The sequence below is a fragment of the Erythrolamprus reginae genome, chromosome 3 (assembly GCF_031021105.1).
Source record: "Erythrolamprus reginae isolate rEryReg1 chromosome 3, rEryReg1.hap1, whole genome shotgun sequence".
Lineage (NCBI taxonomy): Eukaryota > Metazoa > Chordata > Lepidosauria > Squamata > Dipsadidae > Erythrolamprus > Erythrolamprus reginae.
In genome coordinates this window covers 35,966,425-35,984,548 of record NC_091952.1, presented here as the reverse complement: position 1 = coordinate 35,984,548, position 18,124 = coordinate 35,966,425, and the positions used below count along the sequence as shown (strand labels likewise).

Below are 18,124 nucleotides of genomic sequence, written 5' to 3'. Positions count from 1 at the left end.
AAAACTCTTGGTTATCTACAGGATGTTTTTCTTTTCTTTTCTTTGTTTTTCTGTTTTCCTTAGCATATTTTGTTTTTTCTGTGCAATAAATAACATTAAATTAAAATACTTTTCCCTTTCATGGATTACTGAGCTATGCAAAGAGGCTTGCATAGCTCACTGAAGCTATGAACTATGAGCTATATCATACAGGGCCATCCAAGATAGATAGGTCATAGTAGAGGGAGCTCTGACAAAACATGATCTACTAGAGAAAGAAATGGCAACCCATTTTTGCCAAGAAAATTGGAGATATGAAGGGACTGTTTCATGCAAAGATGGGCTTGATAACGGACCAAAATGGCAGGGAGCTAATAGAGGCATAAGAAATTAAGAAGAGATTACACAGAAAAACTATACAAGTACAGGCTAACATGCCTTATAACTATGATGGGTTGGTCTCTGGCCCAGAATGTGAAGTCAAATGGGCCTTAAGAAATCTGAACAACAACAAAGCTAATGGAGGTGACACTATCCCAGCTGAGCTATTTAAAACATAAAAAGACAATGCAATAAAAGTAGTACATTATAATTGCCAGCAAATTTGGAAAACTCAACAGTGGCCAAAGGATTGGAAAAGGTCAGTCCAAAGAAAGGCAATGCCAAAGAATGTTCAAACGATCACACCATTGCATTCAGAGTTAGGCAAGAGGTGGGATGGTTTGGAATGCTGTTCCAGCAGCGGATATGGAGCTGCATGTGCAGCTCCATCACCGCCAGCCATGCATGCACCATGCATGCGAGATTCAGCTTCTGTGCATGTGCAGTGGTCAAACCTCGCCGCCCTGGCACCACTCTCCCTGGATGAATCAGCTGCTCCCCTTGCCCGTTGAGCAGCAGCCGATTCATCCTGCGCGTGTGAACATGTGCTCCCCCCCACCATAGCATTCCAGTAGGGCCGTGAATGGCTGCCCTTTATTGATCACATTCATTTTAAATGCTAGTAAAGTTATGCTTAAAATACTACAAGCTAGGCTCCAGCAGTATGTAGATTGATAACTATCAGAAATACAGGCATGATTTCAGAGAGGCAGAGGATCTAGAGATCAAATTGCCAGCATAAGCTGGATCATGAAGAAAGAGAGGGAATTCCAGAAAAAAAACATTTAATTCCACTTCATTAATTATGCTAAAGCCTTTGATTGTGTGGATCACAACAAATTGTGGCAAGTTCTTAAAGAGATGTGTCTCTTGAGAACTCTGAGATCCCGTTGTTTTGGTTTTCTTTTCCTTTTCTAAATACAGTGTAAACTTTTTTTCTTTCAAAGCTCAGGAGAGAATCTGTGAAAAATGTGAAAAATTCTATTACCCCAAAAATATCCTCCTTCTTTTACTTCTCTTAATTTTTGTGTGAATTAGTAGGAAAGGCCTTTGGATGACAAGTCTGAAGAATTAAGATTTTTTTTCCTCTGACTTCAATTTAATATGATTCATTTTTTAAATGGATTTTTGATGTCATTTTAACGTGATTCTTTAATTTCGTGACATTTGCAGAAAAACTTCTTTCCATTGCTGTTACCACAACATAGTTTTCAGACAGATATTTCTGCATTAATGTTTCAAGACTTTTATCAATTCCCTTTCTTTTGAAGCAGGAGATATACAGTGTTCCCTCGCTTTTCGCGGGGGATGCGTTCCGAGACCGCCCGCGAAAGTCAAATTTCCGCGAAGTAGAGATGCGGAAGTAAATACACTATTTTTGGCTATGAACAGTATCACAAACCTTCCCTTAACACTTTAAACCCCTAAATTGCAATTTTCCATTCCCTTAGCAACAATTTAGATTATTGCTCACCATGTTTATTTATTAAAGTTTATTAAAAAAAATATTTATTAAAAGCAGATGAAAGTTTGGCGATGACATATGACGTCATCCGGTGGGAAAAACCGTGGTATAGAGAAAAATGAAGTATTTTTTAATTAATATTTTTGAAAAACCGTGGTATAGACTTTTCGCGAAGTTCGAACCCGCGAAAATCGAGGGAACACTGTAATACAAAGGAATATTACATTCAGATGTGATCCGGTGACTAAACTCTGAAATCATCATAGACCTTAACTGTGCTTTGATTTAACCAAGGTATGCTGCTAAATGATCATAGGATCGCCAATATGATCGCCAATATCTGATGACAGAAGAAGGAGGAGGAAGGGGAGGGAGGAGAGGAGGAGGAGGAGGAGGAGGAGGAGGAGGAGGAGGAGGAGAAGAAGAAGAAGAAGAAGAAGAAGAAGAAGAAGAAGAAGAAGAAGAAGAACTTCTACTGATGGAAACATCTGTCAATATAATGATGAACTGTTCTGACTTTTTCTCATTTTGTGGCTAGTTAGTATTGTGTTATATGGAAAACAGAAAGTTAAGTCTGTGTAAATCATAGAGTAAAGACAAGGCAAAGTCAGGATGATGGAAACAGAGAAACGAGTTGGGGTTGCCAAACCAATGTTGTAATTTATAGCATATAAATCAAATGAATGAATGAATAAGAAAATACAATAAACTTACTTGTCAATGTGAAAAATATATTGTGGAGCAAAGGGTTAACTTATAAATGAAGTTTAAATGTCATGATGAGTTCCTTTATTAGATTAAAATGCTGCAGTTATTTCCTCTAAAATAAGAGACCATTGGAGGTATTCATGATTCCACTGATAAGAATTTTATAATTTCAGGAATATTGCTTTAAATCAGCAGTAAAACCAACTTACCTTCCCTATTCACTTGGAAGTGTGTGATTTGTGTATGCATCACAATCTCACGTGCTTTTTCACCCTCTATGCATGTGCAGAAGACTTTGCGCATGTGCAGTGGGTTAAAAAAAAGAAAATGGTGACATCTAGGCAGAGGCTCACGCTATCACTGCTACCAGTTCTCTGAACCAGTGGTTGCTGCTACTGGTATGCTCAAACTAGGCTGAACCAGTAGCATTTCACTCCTGCTTTAAATCATGAAATGTATAGATAGCTATTTGTCTTATTCTTACTCCTTAATTCTTGCACAGGAAGAAGAGGTTTCCCCCAAATATTTAAATACTGTGTTCATACTCAGTGAATTTTACACCTTGACAGTGATTGTTAGATTTCACATAAAGTTACAAGAATAGAAGTTACACGAAAAGTAAAACTATAATATCAGAAACTAGCACTGACATAAATTGATCAATAATAATTCCGTTATTCAGCTTGGTACCAAAGTTAAATTTGGGGGGAAATGTCTATATTAAACTGATTGTAAATTTTAAAACAGTTTTAAAATATGCACATTTTTCCCATTTCTGCAATTGTGTTCAAGGACATTTTTTATCGAGGAAAATTATTTGGCAGACAGGAATTCCTTTGCTTTTAGTTTTTGTTTCAAATAAATTGTTCTATTGACACTTTTGCTGGCAAAGCTACCTGCTTGATTCATGCCTTTGCAAAGGAATCACTTCTCTGTCATTTAGATTGAGGGTTGTCAAATTTACTTTAACAAAGCACCACTATTCTGTTTAGATTAGGTTAGACAGTATAGTATGTGGCCAATGGTTTGATTTCTCATCTTAAATTAATACCATTAATTTTAAGTCATTCTTGTCAAGGTCCCTGGAGGCACATCAGCAGAACTTGTACAAATCAAGCCTGAACTTTTAGATATTGTGAAAACACTCTCATTGGAAATCAAGGCATGTGCTCTCTTTTGAATTCTGTTTACCAGCTTGATTATCACTTCCATATCATTATCAAAACAGAAAGCTCTGCCTGGAGCGTGGTATTCTTAAAAGCACGAGAATTATTTGAAAGGAAGGAAGGTAGAGGAAAAAAGCCAACTTTTCTTTTTTAAAAAAAATCAGCAATGGCTTTTCTGGTTTAAATCAACACATATGAATATTCCATTGTGTAAATGAATATATTATATGTATTTATATATATGTCTATATAAATAAATCTATAAAATAAATAAATTTATATGTATATATCTGTATAAATCTACGAAAACAAAAATCTATGAAAACCAGTATGTATGTATGTATGTATGTATGTATGTATGTATGTATGTATGTATGTATACATATGACGGTCTTGGTGTATTCGGGTTTCTTCCCGTATACAACCCGAATACACCAAGACCGTCATACCTGTACCCGTGAAAATCTACGAAAACATATATGTATGTATGTATGTATGTATGTATGTATGTATGTATGTATGTATGTATCAAATGTTTTTTTAGCTGAAATTTTAAAATTAAGGGAGACTAGGATGGTACCATTTCGGCCTTGTTCTGGCCTCATCAGCTAGGCACACCCTTCTTTACTGTGATTCGATCTGGCAGCCTCTGCTTTGTAAGGCAGAGAATTAGCAGTTGAACCACCAGACCTTGATCCCTCCAGCTCTGTACCAGGGAGGGGCTATATATGTTTTTTTTATGTCGGATCACCCTGGTATATTGAAGGAACGGCACAGCTCCTTTTTGCCTCTAGGCCCAACCCAGGACCATTTCAAGGCAGTTAATTTATTCATAGCCGACAACTATATTCTGTATGTATCAAATACAGAATATATATACATACATATATATTGGTTTTCGTAGATTTTTGTTTTCGTAGATTTATATATATATATATATATATATATATATATATATATATATATATATATACACACACACACACACACATATAAATTTATTTATTTTATAGATTTATTTATATATAAATATATATAAATACATATAATATATATACACACACACATACATATACATCTTTGTTATTCTCTGATAACAAAAGAAAGAAACATTCAGGAGAATCTTAAAGGTCATTTGGTACTTGTACTTTAAATCACTGCAAGAATTTGTTTCCATAATTTAAAGATAGGAGAAAGAGATCTTGAACATACCTTTGGTGGCTAGCCGGACACAATTTATTTTGGTTTCCTGAAAATGACAGAACATGGAAAGACATCAGATTGTTTCTTTATGAAACATTTAAGAAGGAAAAATATCCTTCAGCTGAACCTGTCATACATAAAGAATATTTCTGGAATATCTACGCTTAGCATTATAAATATAGGGCTGTACACACAATGAAAATGGTTTAGAATTGCATTGGACCTGACCTGAATGCAATCATACACTTCTCATCTACTATTCATTTAAGGGAACATGATATTTTTCAGATTCCTATTGCTTCAAGAGTCACCCTAACTTTGATGATGAATTCCTTAAAGGATATAACATTTTTTTCATACTTATATGGAAACCTGAAATAAGATCAGGTTGCTTTAATGAAAAGCAAGGAAACACTATTTCTGCATGAGACCTAAAGCACTTCAAATCACTTTTGAAGAGTATTCAGCCCTACTAAATGCAAATTGATACCACTGTGCATAAAGCATGAGTGCCATTGTCAGGGAATAGATTGGGGATATAAATTAAATTCAATATGCACATTGGTGCAGTCTGCAAAAAGGACAAAAATACATGGGCATAAATAGAGTCCGCTCTTGTCCATCAAGCTCTACTCGGATACCTTCACAAATATATACAAGGAAATGCATATTTGAAAAGAAAAAAATGCCTAGCATAAGAATATAAAACTTGGAAAAAAATGTACAAACTCTACAGAAGAGTGTTAGGGACAGGTTTTTTTTCCCTTTCTTTTTTCTTTTGCAAAGAAATTGTGAAAATATAAAAAAATATAGCAAAATTTTGTAAACCATACGGATTTAGATTCATCTATATACCTTTTGTACAAAAAAAATTGTTTATGCATAATTTAAGAGCACACATTTCATAACCAAATGATATATAATCAGGTGGTACCTTGCAATTTGTCTTTATGGTCCTGACAAAGAAATATTTGTTGGGTGGTAATAACCTACAAATGCCACTTTCTTTTCCTCTTTTATACTGTAAAACATGTGTCTCAAAATACCAGACTTTGAATAAATGATTGTATATAATAGGACTTTATTAATGTGGTTATTTTGTGCACGTCTTGCTTGTATAAATTATTGCATATAAAAGTATAATAGAGTTCCATTAATATGGCTACTTTGGGCACATTTTGCAAGCATTAATATTGCATTATATATTTACAATCTTATATTTTACTAATATTTATTAAAAATAGAAGAATACTTTATTATAGCAAATATATTTTCTGGTGCCATAAAGTTAAAGCATGATTCTACATCTGGTGATATCATATTATTGTATATTGTTTTGTATAATTGTTTACTCCCAAAATATTTCTTTAAGCAGATTGTCCTAATGCTATCATTTCTGCCAGCTGACCAACACAACACAGCAACTCTACCAGATTAATTTTTAAGAGGGTATTATTTGCCACTTCAGACATATGCAAAACTTCCTGTAAGTCTAAGAGAAACCAATCTGATTCCGAGTAGGAGAGTCTAAAAACATATTTTAACCTCATAATTTGAATGTCCCATAAACTCATCCATAGCTCCATCAAAATGTTCAATTAGATGCATGGACAGAGGCACAGGCAGAGTTTCGTGAGTGACAGATCTAGTTTCCAGTGATGAAATGCCTTTATCAGGGCTTTATTTTTCTATTTACTTTATTTTGCTTCAAATTACACTACATCTTATAATATAAAATTTAGGTAGCATGTATCATATTTCCAGAGTTCATGACAGAAAGCGCTCTGATCAGTTCCGAAACCAACTGTCACTGAACTGAAATTAGTTTCTGGGAGCAATTGAAAAGAATTGCTGTTCACCTCTCACATGTTGGATATGAGCGTCCCTTCATCTTTAATTTATTTATTTTTTAAAAATGTTTGCAGAAAGATGATAATCCACATTACTATAGTTAACAATCAGTTGTTCTTTAGATTGGGTGGGGAAAATTACTTTATTCCATTTTGTTACCCTTGCTTCTTAGAAAAAAAAAGCTCACCTTTGTGTTTTGATACTGATACATGAGACCTATAATATTGCTGGTATTAATATATTATGTGGGCATATTTTTATTAGTTTGAGAGACATACAGTAAAGCACAGGGATAGATCAAAGTCTAGCAACTGAAGACCGTACTGCCAAACCAGGTTACTTCTTAGTTTCAATTGGAATTAAATTCTCTCTTCTTCCTAGCATTATTCCCATGCTGTGACAGGGTCTGCTTAAATCCTGTATTATGGTAATAAGAGGTATGCTTTTTTGTCATCTGATCTCCTTCTACTATAAATTAGGCTCAGATAATAATGAGGCATCTATTATGAATTTCTATTCCTTCTAAAAACACATGGGTGTTTTCTTCTAGATATTAATTTATACTATGTTCTAAAACTTCAGTAATATTCCCTTTGGAATAAATTTAAATTTTAAATAATGTGAAAAAGTTATCACACACACACACACACCCCTTTTAAAAAAAGTAATGTTGTTAGCATGTTAGAGCTTCAATTTGTGGCCATGTTAAGCTGTACTACAGCCATTCAGTCTCTTCTCTCATTAGGAAAGATTGTTACATTGAAAATGACACAATAGATATTTATATATTATGTCTGTTAAATAGTGACTTAGATCAGCCATTTCTTTAGCTTTTGTTGCACAAGGTGCCATTTTTGGTGTAATATGTAGTCTGCGGAGAGGGGCGGCATACAAATTTAATAAATAAATAAAATAAATAAATAAATAATATGCCAAAATGTTGTGTTCAAGTCTCAGGGCTGTCTCAGAGGACTGAATTTTCTGGATCTCTGCCCAAAGATATTCTAAATAGAACATTTTTGAAACTGAATATTCTTTCACTTTATTATACAAACCACTGTTTACTGGAATGTGTGCTTTATTTTTCACTCTATGGACTTTTTAAAATCCAGATGTTTAAATGAAATGTGTCAGAGTGGGGTGTAAAGAGGGGGGGATACAAAAAATTATACAGAGAAAACACAGCTTGTTTCTGATTCAATGAGATTTGCAGCAATGCACAGGAATGTTGACTAGTAGAAGCAGAAATATGCAGCCCCTTGTACCTTATTTAACATTCCAGAAACCCTGCCAAGTGGGGAGTTCAGGGATCTAAATTTTATCTTCCCTTATTAGGGGTGGGCTGGGGGTTCACAGAGGTTCGGGAGAACTTCTAGTTAAGATTCTGTGCAGTATGAGAACTCCCAAATCCCATTCCTGGCTGGTTCGTCCACACCCACCTCTTCCTTCCCATGAGTCCCCGTGCAGCCCATTTTGGATGCAGGTAAGTGCAGGGTGAGCGCAGAGGCTTAGGAGGGCAAAAGATGAACCCATTTCTGGCTGCCAGAGGGCTTCTGGACCCTGGAGAGGCTGTTTTCACCCTCCTGGAGATTCAAGGAAAACCTCCACCCCCTTGCTCTGATGCCCCCCCCTTGCTGTGATGGTCTGACTAGACCATGCCCACCATGCCCATGCCCACTCAGCAACTTGGCAGAGTACCCCTTGCTAAAAAATTTTGAAGTCCACTCCTACCCTTTATAAACATTTTTTGGACAAAGTAGGGGATTTAAGCAGTGCAATGAATGTTTTAAATATTATAGCATTCCTCAAAAAGAATCCTTCCAAACCATCAAGATGGTTTTTCTGATGGAGAGGGAAGAGAAAAATATCTTAACACTGTAATGTTTAAAGTATCAGTGTTGCCCTTTGTGCACTCAAACAGAAAAATGCTCACAATTTCCTCTACTGATGTCATCATATCACAGGTAATGCTCTCCATGGCCTTTGGACAGGACGGACAATTGAAGTACGGAGTAAAACAAAACTTGTGCTTTTTATTATTTTTTAGTCTTAAAGTTTTTGACAATCTCACAATTAGCATTGCTCAAAAGCTCAGTTTTTATTTCAATATTTTAAATGTAAACATAAAAATATCACAAAATTTGATAATCTTACAAGATTTCAGCAATTATTAATGTATTCATTTAATTCTGATTGACTTATTTAAAACATTAAGCTTTTATATCTTGCCTTTCTTCATACAGTTCTATGTAATTATATTTTCTGCGAATCCTGTCTATGGTTGCTAAGGACATCTTAATATTTTAGATTCTGCACTCTAACCTTGGAAGAAAATCCAAGAACTTTATCAAGGACAGAAAGCAATAATTAGAAATGAAGACAGAAGTGAGATAACAATTTTTATCCAATTAAACCATTATCTTTATATTGCCTGATGTAAATGTTTCTCCAAAGACAAAGTCAACATTGAAATTTCATTTTTTGTGGTGACCAATTTAATTTAATTAAAATGTCATGGGAAGAGGAAGAGCCAAGCATTGATAAATAGATACAAATCTTATTAAAGAAGGCTAATTTGGAATTGTGTTGAAAATACTGTTTACTAGGAAAGAATCTTAGATTAACCGTGGAATCAAAGATGGCTTTATTTTTAAATGTTCCTATTTCTAGGCTAAGCAATGTTTATAAAGTGAAGTTGATGGGAAGAAAAGGGATAGCTGGAAGCAGTAAGGATTGGCCTCTCTTATTAAATAATTATAGAACGAAGCATAAACGTGTGTGTGTGTGTGTGTGTATGTACGTATGTACATACGGAGTGGCTGTGGGTCCTGCAAGACGGAGTGGCTGTGGGTCCTGCCTCCCAAGGACAATTACATCTTTCCGTCCATTACCCTGGGGGGAGAATCATTGACCCCTTCAGAGAGGGTTCGCAACTTGGGTGTCCTCCTCGATCCACAGCTCACATTAGAGAAACACCTTTCAGCTGTGGCGAGGGGGGGCGTTCACCCAGGTTCGCCTGGTGCACCACTTGTGACCATATTTGGACCGGGACTCACTGCTCACAGTCACTCATGCGCTCATCACCTCGAGGCTCGATTACTGTAATGCTCTCTACATGGGGCTACCTTTGAAAAGTGTTCGGTTACTTCAGATCGTGCAGAATGCAGCTGCGAGAGCAATCATGGGCTTTCCCAAATATGCCCATGTTACTCCAACACTCCGCAGTCTGCATTGGTTGCCGATAAGTTTCCGGTCACAATTCAAAGTGTTGGTTATGGCCTATAAAGCCCTTCATGGCACCGGGCCGCATGAATCCCAGCGACCAGTTAGGTCCCACAGAGTGGGTCTTCTCTGGGTCCCGTCAACCAAACAATGTCGCTTCGCGGGACCCAGAGGAAGAGCCTTCTCTGTGGCGGCCCCAACCCTCTGGAACCAACTCCCCCCAGAGATTAGAATTGCCCCCACCCTCCTTGCCTTTCGTAAGCTGCTTAAAACCCACCTCTGCCACCAGGCATGGGGGAACTAAGATACACTTTCCCCCTAGGCCTTCACAATTTTATGTATGCTATGTTTGTATGTATGATTGGTTTTTATATAATGGGTTTTTAACTGTTTTTTTAGTATTGGATTTTGTTGTACTGTTTTACTGCTGTTGTTAGCCGCCCCGAGTCTGCGGAGAGGGGCGGCATACAAATCCAATAAATAATAATAAATAATAATAATGTATATCCAAGTTTATATATATCCAAGTATGTGTAGTATATCTGAGTGATTTGAAATTATATTACCTCTTGAGATGTCATAATTTATGAGTTGGAGAGTGCTTCAAACAAGAATATAAACCACAATCACACACATGTTTATCTTTCCTCTCCCTAATCTTTACAGAAAACCCAGTGGAAATTTTCACATTTTCCCAACAATTCTATGCCTGGACAATCTCTCTTGTAGATTGCTGGTTTAGCCTGTAGTTTATTGAGAGGCAGCAAATATAGTCTCTCTCCCCCTTCCCAGAGATTTTGAGAAGAATAATAGTGGTTGAGTGGGAGGAGTCTTTTTTTTTTCTTACATCAAAGAGATCTTGGTCAATTTTCCTACTTTGTTTCCTACTGTAAACAAGCTTATAGATAAGTTGCAGTGGACAGTGGCAATCACTTTAATTCCACCCACTTCAAGCAAATGTGTTATACACTTCAGATACACTTGTGATAATACAAGATGTTTACTTTCAAATTGCAGGGTTTGCCATGTTTGTTGTTGTTGTTTTAAGATCCAGAGTATTTATGGTTAAATTGAATGAATGTTGCTCATGGTGCACTTACCCCATTTGCTTTACTAAGAGCCTGAAAGTAAATGCTGTAGCTTTTCAATGGTGAAAGTGGAGCATTCCAATAGCCATTATAGGTTTTGTTGTCTCCCACTGTGAAAGGCTGTGTAACTGGAAGATTGATTGGTTTCAACTCAGCTGCAAAGTAATGGGGGGAGTCAAGATTTGAAGCATTTCTGTAGCTCACTGGAACAGAGAAACATTCAATGATGTCTGCAGCTCTTCGTGATTTCTGTGGCCGTTCTTCTTTAACAACAAGCTGGTAGACACTGAAAAAGACCAGTAAAAATTTAATGGGATGGGAACAAATGTTTTGGGTAAAATAAAAACTAATGCAAGAGAGTATTGGCAATAAAATATGGACATCAGTAGAGAGCTCATGTTAAGGTATTCATGAACTGGGAGACGTAATGGTAACAAGGTCAGCCTATCAATAAGCATAACAACTAACTCAGCCAATGGGAACTAAATACCTCTGAGTCTATACAGGAAAACAAAACTGAATACTTAAGCTTAATGCTGGGGTTGGCTCAGTCTACACTCTCCACTGTGTACTCTCTGCCCACTCTATACTCTGTGCTTCTCTGCTCTGCTGAAATGAAACTAACTCCTCCTTGTGTATACTTGAAGAAATAATCTGCTAATGGTATTGTAAATACATCTATTATTATGTTTATAAAGAAGTTTATGAATCCAGCTGAATAAGCCAAATATGTGTGCTTCTGGTTTCGATTTTTGCAACAAACTTTAATCGTTCAGGGGCCTGCATTTATTGTAGAAAAGCCCCGAGTTGTACTAAATAACACTGCTGGCCAGTACTCTACCAATGTAATAAGTGCAGAAAAGTATTAAAGTTTTACAGCAATGATGTTGGCCTGAATTGGATTGGCACTTGGTAGTACTCCTACTGAGCACAGCTGCTGTCTCCCTGCTACAGAACTCAGCTAAGCAACTCACACAGCTGTCTCCTAGATCATTGAGAATTGTCCCAAGTGTATGATGAAACTAACTGGATCCATAAGGTGCATGGGATAAATTATCTTAATGGCCACACAGCCTCTAAGGGGGACAGTAGTAATTGTGAGTCCCAAAGTGACCACATAGTGATCTGACCATGACAAATGATTGAAGTTGATGTCTTTTATCTTTAGCTTGCGCACTACTTGCAAGTGAATTGGGTGAACTGGGTATTGGGTAATTCCCTTTTCAGATGCTCTTGCCAACAGGTTTTCATACTTTGTCCAAATGATGACACACATGAATTAGAATGAATAACATAAAGAAAAAGAACAACAAAGTTTTGTTGAATTCTGAAAAGCTTATAAACACATTCAACTGAATCCCTTGTTGAATGAACATCATTTGTGTAAGGGTCATTGTGGTACGATTAAACATTTTGGAGCCGAAGCAAATTCAATAAATTGAATGATTGACATGGTTGAGAAGCCAAGTCAGAAACAGGTTAAAGAGTTAAACAAGGTATGAGATTATATGAACTATAATCACAATACCTTATTCTGGTCCCGAGGATTATAATTCAGCAAGCCCTGGAATCTGAGATTTTGAGTTTGTCCTCAAAAGTAGAATTGGAGAAAATTGAATATATGAGTTGAACAAATACAAGTAGTTCTTGTTTATTGAGGTCCTGTTTAATGACTTCGTGAATTTATGGCCATGTGAAAAAGTAACTTTACAAGAGAGAGGGGGGTGGGGGAGAAGGTCTAGAAAGCTTAGAACTACGTCGCCTAAAACACGATCTAAGTATTGCCCACAAGATCATATGCTGCAACGTTCTGCCTGTCAATGACTATTTCAGCTTCAACCGCAACAACACAAGAGCACGCAACAGATTCAAACTTAATATTAACCGCTCCAAACTTGACTGTAAAAAATATGACTTCAGCAACCGAATTGTCGAAGCGTGGAACTCATTACCCGACTCAGTAGTGTCAACCCCTAACACCAACCATTTTTCCCTTAGACTATCCACGATTGACCTCTCCAGGTTCCTTAGAGGTCAGTAAGTGCACCAGTGTGCCTTCCGTCCCCTGTCCAATTGTCTCTCCTTATCTCATTTATCTTTTCTTCCTTTCAAATATGTTCACCTGTACTTTTATATCTTATCTTCTATTCTTTTCTTTACTTATATTATTACATATCTTTCTCTTCAATGTGTATTATGTATTGGACAAAATAAATAAATAAATAAAGGAGAGTGAGAGGGGGGAATGGAGGGAAGGAAGGAGGGAAGGAAGGAGAGAGGAAATAAATCTGACTCCATCATGCTGGCTAAAATGCAGCTCTGGAGAGGGAGGGAAGGAGGAAAGAAAGAGAGGGGGGAGGAGAGGGTGGGAGATAGGGAGGGAGAGAGAGAGAGAGAGAGAGAGAGATTTTCCCCTTGTATTGCTTTGCCTGTCTGGGATTCCATTCCCTCCTAATAAGAGGGAGAGCTTGAGGATACAATGGACTCAGGAGCATTGCTTGGCAGGTAAACCAACATGCAGAGAGGGAGATACAGTGGTTTCATCAGTAAAAATAAAAAAAATTGCAGAGTGAATTGCCTGGGGGAGAAACAAAGTTTAAACGGCCAGGGCGAAACTAAGAAGAGAAGCAGGTTGGAGACCTGATCTAAAACGAGGAATCAAACAGCCGAGAAGAGAAAGTAGAAACAACAGCTCTATGAAATTTTGTTTTGTTGTGCTGTGTTGTGCAATGAGAATTTTTGCCAAGAGACAGGGGAAGAACATTTCTTTAAATACTGTACTTTGCTTTTGAAATGTACTTTACCTTTGAGGGAACTCTTCCATCTATTGTGTGTGAGAAAACAGCTTAATAATTCTGAGTGAGATTTATTCCAAGGTATTGGAAGATTAATCCCAATGATTCAATAGCAAGGTGTTGCTTAAAATGATTGCATGTGTGTTTAATGTTCAAGTGTTTTAATATATTCTTTTTAAATGATGTATGTTTGTAGAAAGCTCATAAGAGAGGTGAGGTTTTGTTTGTTTGTTTCTTGGTGAATGCCCTGGAAAGAGAGAATATTGTTCATCAGAGCCTCCCAGCTAAAACATTTGGCAGCAGGCTTGTTTACAATTCTAAGTGAGCCCAATGGGAACTTGTTGGGAGATCTCATGGAGAATTGGCTTCTTGAATTTAGGGCCAGCTTCTACATTGCAGCAAGGGCCATGTATATGGCATACAGTATGCCAGTCGAATTATCACAAAATCACAAAAACAAGAACATAAAAAGCTCCTCCCTTTCTAAGTTTTTTTTTAAATTAATCAGTTTTACCAGCAACACATTTCTAATCAGTGTGGGTCATAATTTTTCTCAACCCCGGGGAAAATAATTCAATTTCTGTATGCAGCCCAGAGTTGCTTTCTCTCTGTTTATTTATATTTAGATAAATACAAATAGCTTGAAACCCTGCAGAAATCCATTGACAGGTCCAGGTTCACAATTCAAAATATTCTGGCAAAATTGCTCTTGATAAACATTCAGAAGTTTCAGCTAAGGAAAAAAGCAACAGTGCAAACAGTTATGTACTGTATGTTCCTTGTTTGGCATGAATTGCATTGGTTGCTGGTATGTTCCCAGGTCATAATCAAAGTGCTAGTGGTTATCTTTAAAGGCCTTCATAGCTTCAAGTCAGGATACTGTCAGATCTGATGGGAGAAGTATTAGGGAGGTTCATCGTGTGGGTCCCAGGAAAATAATTTTTCTCTTGTGATCTATCTCTGGAAAATCATTTCACTAGAGATTAGATTCATCCCACTGATCTCTCATAACATCTTGAAAACTTTTGTTACAGTATATAGCCGATAGTAGTGATGACAAATCTTTTTTCCTCTGGTGCCAAAAGAGCATGCACGCACATTATCGTGCCTGTGCGAGTGCCCACACCCATAATTCAATGCCTCAGGAGGGTGAAAACAGCTTCTCCCACCCCTGGAGACCCTCTGGAGGCTGGGAATGGCCTATTTCCCAATTTCTGGTGGGCCCAGTAGGCTTGAGTTTCACCATCCCCAGGCTCCAAATGCTTCCCTGGAGCGAGGGGAGGGTAAAATTGCTGCCAACCTGCCTTCCATTGAGGACCTGTATACTGCACGAGTCAAAAAGAGGGCGGGGAAAATATTTACTGACCTCTCACATCCTGGACACAAACTGTTTCAACTCCTACCCTCAAAACGTTGCTACAGAGCACTGCACACCAAGACAACTAGACACAAGAACAGTTTTTCCAGAATGCCATCACTCTTCTAAACAAGTAATTCCCTCAACACTGTCAGACTTTCTACTAAATCTGCACTTCTGTTCTACTAGTTTTTCTCATCATTCCTATCACCCATTTCCTCCCATGTTGACTGTATGACTGTAACTTGTTGCTTATATCCTAAGATTTTTATTAATATTGCTTCTTCATTGCTTATTTGACCCCTATGACAATCATTAAGTGTCGTACCACATGATTCTTGACAAATGTATATTTTATTTTATGTACGCTGAGAGAATATGCACCAAGACAAATTCCTTGTGTGTCCAATCACACTTGGCCAATAAAATTCTATTCTATTCTAAAAATGACCTTCCCCATCTCCCCGGAGGCTCTCTGGAAGCCAAAAACACCCTCCTGGAGCCTCTGTGCAAGCCAAAAATTAGCTGGCCGGCATAAACATGAACGTTGGAGCTGAGCTAGGGCAATGCTCATGTGCCTGCAGATATGTCTCCGTGTGCCACCCGTGGCACCCATACCATAGGTTCGCCATCACTGGCCTGTAGCCTGGCTGTTTGGTTAAGCCCATATCATGTTTATGTTAATTGTTAGGGGTACTTTTTATGTTGTCTGAATTTAGAATGAATAGGCTACCGTCGGTGGTTTATGCATCTTATTACAAATATTCATTTTGCAATCCACAAAGCATCCACCCAAATGTACCAGTGTAACTGAATGTAGGCAAGAGAGCTAATCCAGAACATAATTACAGAATTCAAGGAAAAAGAAAACCATTAGTCTAGGTGTTAGGTTATTCTACCCTAACTCAGATGGATGTGTGGATTTCATCTTTCAGAATTCACCAGATAATGTGGCTATTGTTGAAAATTTGGAAGATATGCAGAGCAGGTATAAAAGGAAGCAATTCATTCTACCTCGGTATTTATGTTTGAATCCTAGTGACTTCACAAACATATTTATATACTTGATTTACAATGCTACATAAAGTAGTTTTCTATTGCTTTCTTTTTGACTTTTTTTTTTTAACTTCCAAGCTTAGCTTACAACTCTAGAATTCTGTTAGTCTTCCATCCAACTACTAACAGGTCTGATTTACTTAGTTTCTAATTTCAGACAAAGTCAGCCACAGTTCTGCCCCAGCTACAGACCAGAGAAAACATAGCGCACACTCAGTTAGTTCAAACCTATATTTAATTAATTAATCACTACTAATAAACTGGCTTAATAGTGTTCACACACAAATAACTCTTAAATTAGTCTTTTCTTGAAAAAACCCCCAGCTATTAATTATATGGTATTAATAGCTGGCATAAGTCCATAAAGTCACATAAGTCCATAAAGTCAGAAAGCAAAGTAATTAGTCCTGGATATTGCAGGAAGCTTATGGCATTTGGCAAGATGCCTGGAATCAGTCCACAAAACAGAAGCCAAAACAGATAATCCAATCAGAGGCTTCCCAAATAAGAGGCACATGAAAGAACAAGTTATCACATGAGTTATTTCCTACAGAGTTTTTTCCATCTCCACTATTTATTTATTTATTTATTTATTTATTTATTTATTTATTTATTTATTTATTTATTTATTTATTTATTTATTTATTTATTTATTTATTTATTTATTTATTCTTTGTCCAATACACAATACATATGGAAGAGAATAGACATTGGGTAGTATATATAAAGATAATATGTCATATAGAAGAGAAAGTATATGAGAGGAAGAAAATATATATGACATATGACATAAAGGAAAGACAATTGGACAGGGGACATTAGGCACACCAGTGCACTTATGTACGCCCCTTACTGGCCTCTTAGGAACTTGGAGAGGTCAATCGTGGATAGCCTAAGGGAGAAATGTTGTGGGTTGACACTATTGAGTCCAGTAAAGAGTTCCACGCTTCGACAACTCGATTGTTAAAGTCATGTTTTTTTACGTCAAGTTTAGAGCGGTTAATATTAAGTTTGAATCTGTTGCGTGCTCTTGTGTTGTTGCGGTTGAAGCTGAAGTAGTTGTTGACCGGAAGGACGTTGCAGCATATGATCTTGTGGGCAATACTTAAATCGTGTTTTAGGCGCCGCAGTTCTAAACTTTCTAGACCCAGGATAGTTAGTCTATTTTCGCAGGGTATTCTGTTTCAAGTGGAGGAGTGAAGGGCTCTTCTGGTGAAGTATCTTTGGATGTTTTCGAGGGTGTTGATGTCCGAGATGGAGATGGAAATGGGGAGTGGCTAATTACTGCCAAGCCTATTCCCAAGGAGACCTCCTTGAGTAGCCACTCCTGCCTTTTGGCAGCTCTGCGTGTATGTGCATTAAGAGGCTCCTCCTATTCTTCCTCATCATTGTTGTGAGGTGCTGGAGGTTCCGAAGGCCCTGGCTGAAATTCTGCCTCTGGCACCGAATCCTCGCCAGCCTCCTCACTGTCTGATTCTGAAGCCAGTTGCACAGACTGCTCACACATCACCTCTTCAGCCTCATTTGGATGGGATCCGTTACGAACTCCACAGGCTGCTGGCAGGTCACAACAGCCATGTGCTGCTTCCTGATTGTCAAAATTATGAAATTCAAATATAAAAACACATTTTCCTAGAATATCTCTCCTTCATAAAAAGTATCTTCTAATTTACTTTAAATTGCTATGAATTATGTCTTGGCTTACAAGTCTGACAAATACTCAAGCATGATAACCTTTAAATTCAACCAATTTATATGTGAAATTTACACAGACTGAACGATTAACTCATGTCCCTTTCAAGGCATCATTTACACATTTTGTAAATGTTTAACCTTTAGTGGATGTCTGGGAC

At 37.2% G+C, this 18,124-nt stretch overlaps 1 protein-coding gene across 2 annotated transcripts in view; it reads right to left on the bottom strand.

Annotated features, from left to right (window-relative positions):
• The window catches only part of PTPRT (protein tyrosine phosphatase receptor type T), a 678,043-nt gene that overhangs the window by 156,892 nt on the left and 503,027 nt on the right, over positions 1-18,124 (bottom strand). For both annotated transcript variants that reach the window (XM_070744761.1, XM_070744762.1), the window contains exons 13-14: positions 11,076-11,349; positions 4,912-4,948 (exon numbers count right to left, since the gene is read on the bottom strand). In XM_070744761.1, the coding sequence (XP_070600862.1) occupies positions 4,912-4,948; positions 11,076-11,349 (311 nt within the window). The remainder of the gene's footprint in view (positions 1-4,911; positions 4,949-11,075; positions 11,350-18,124) is intronic.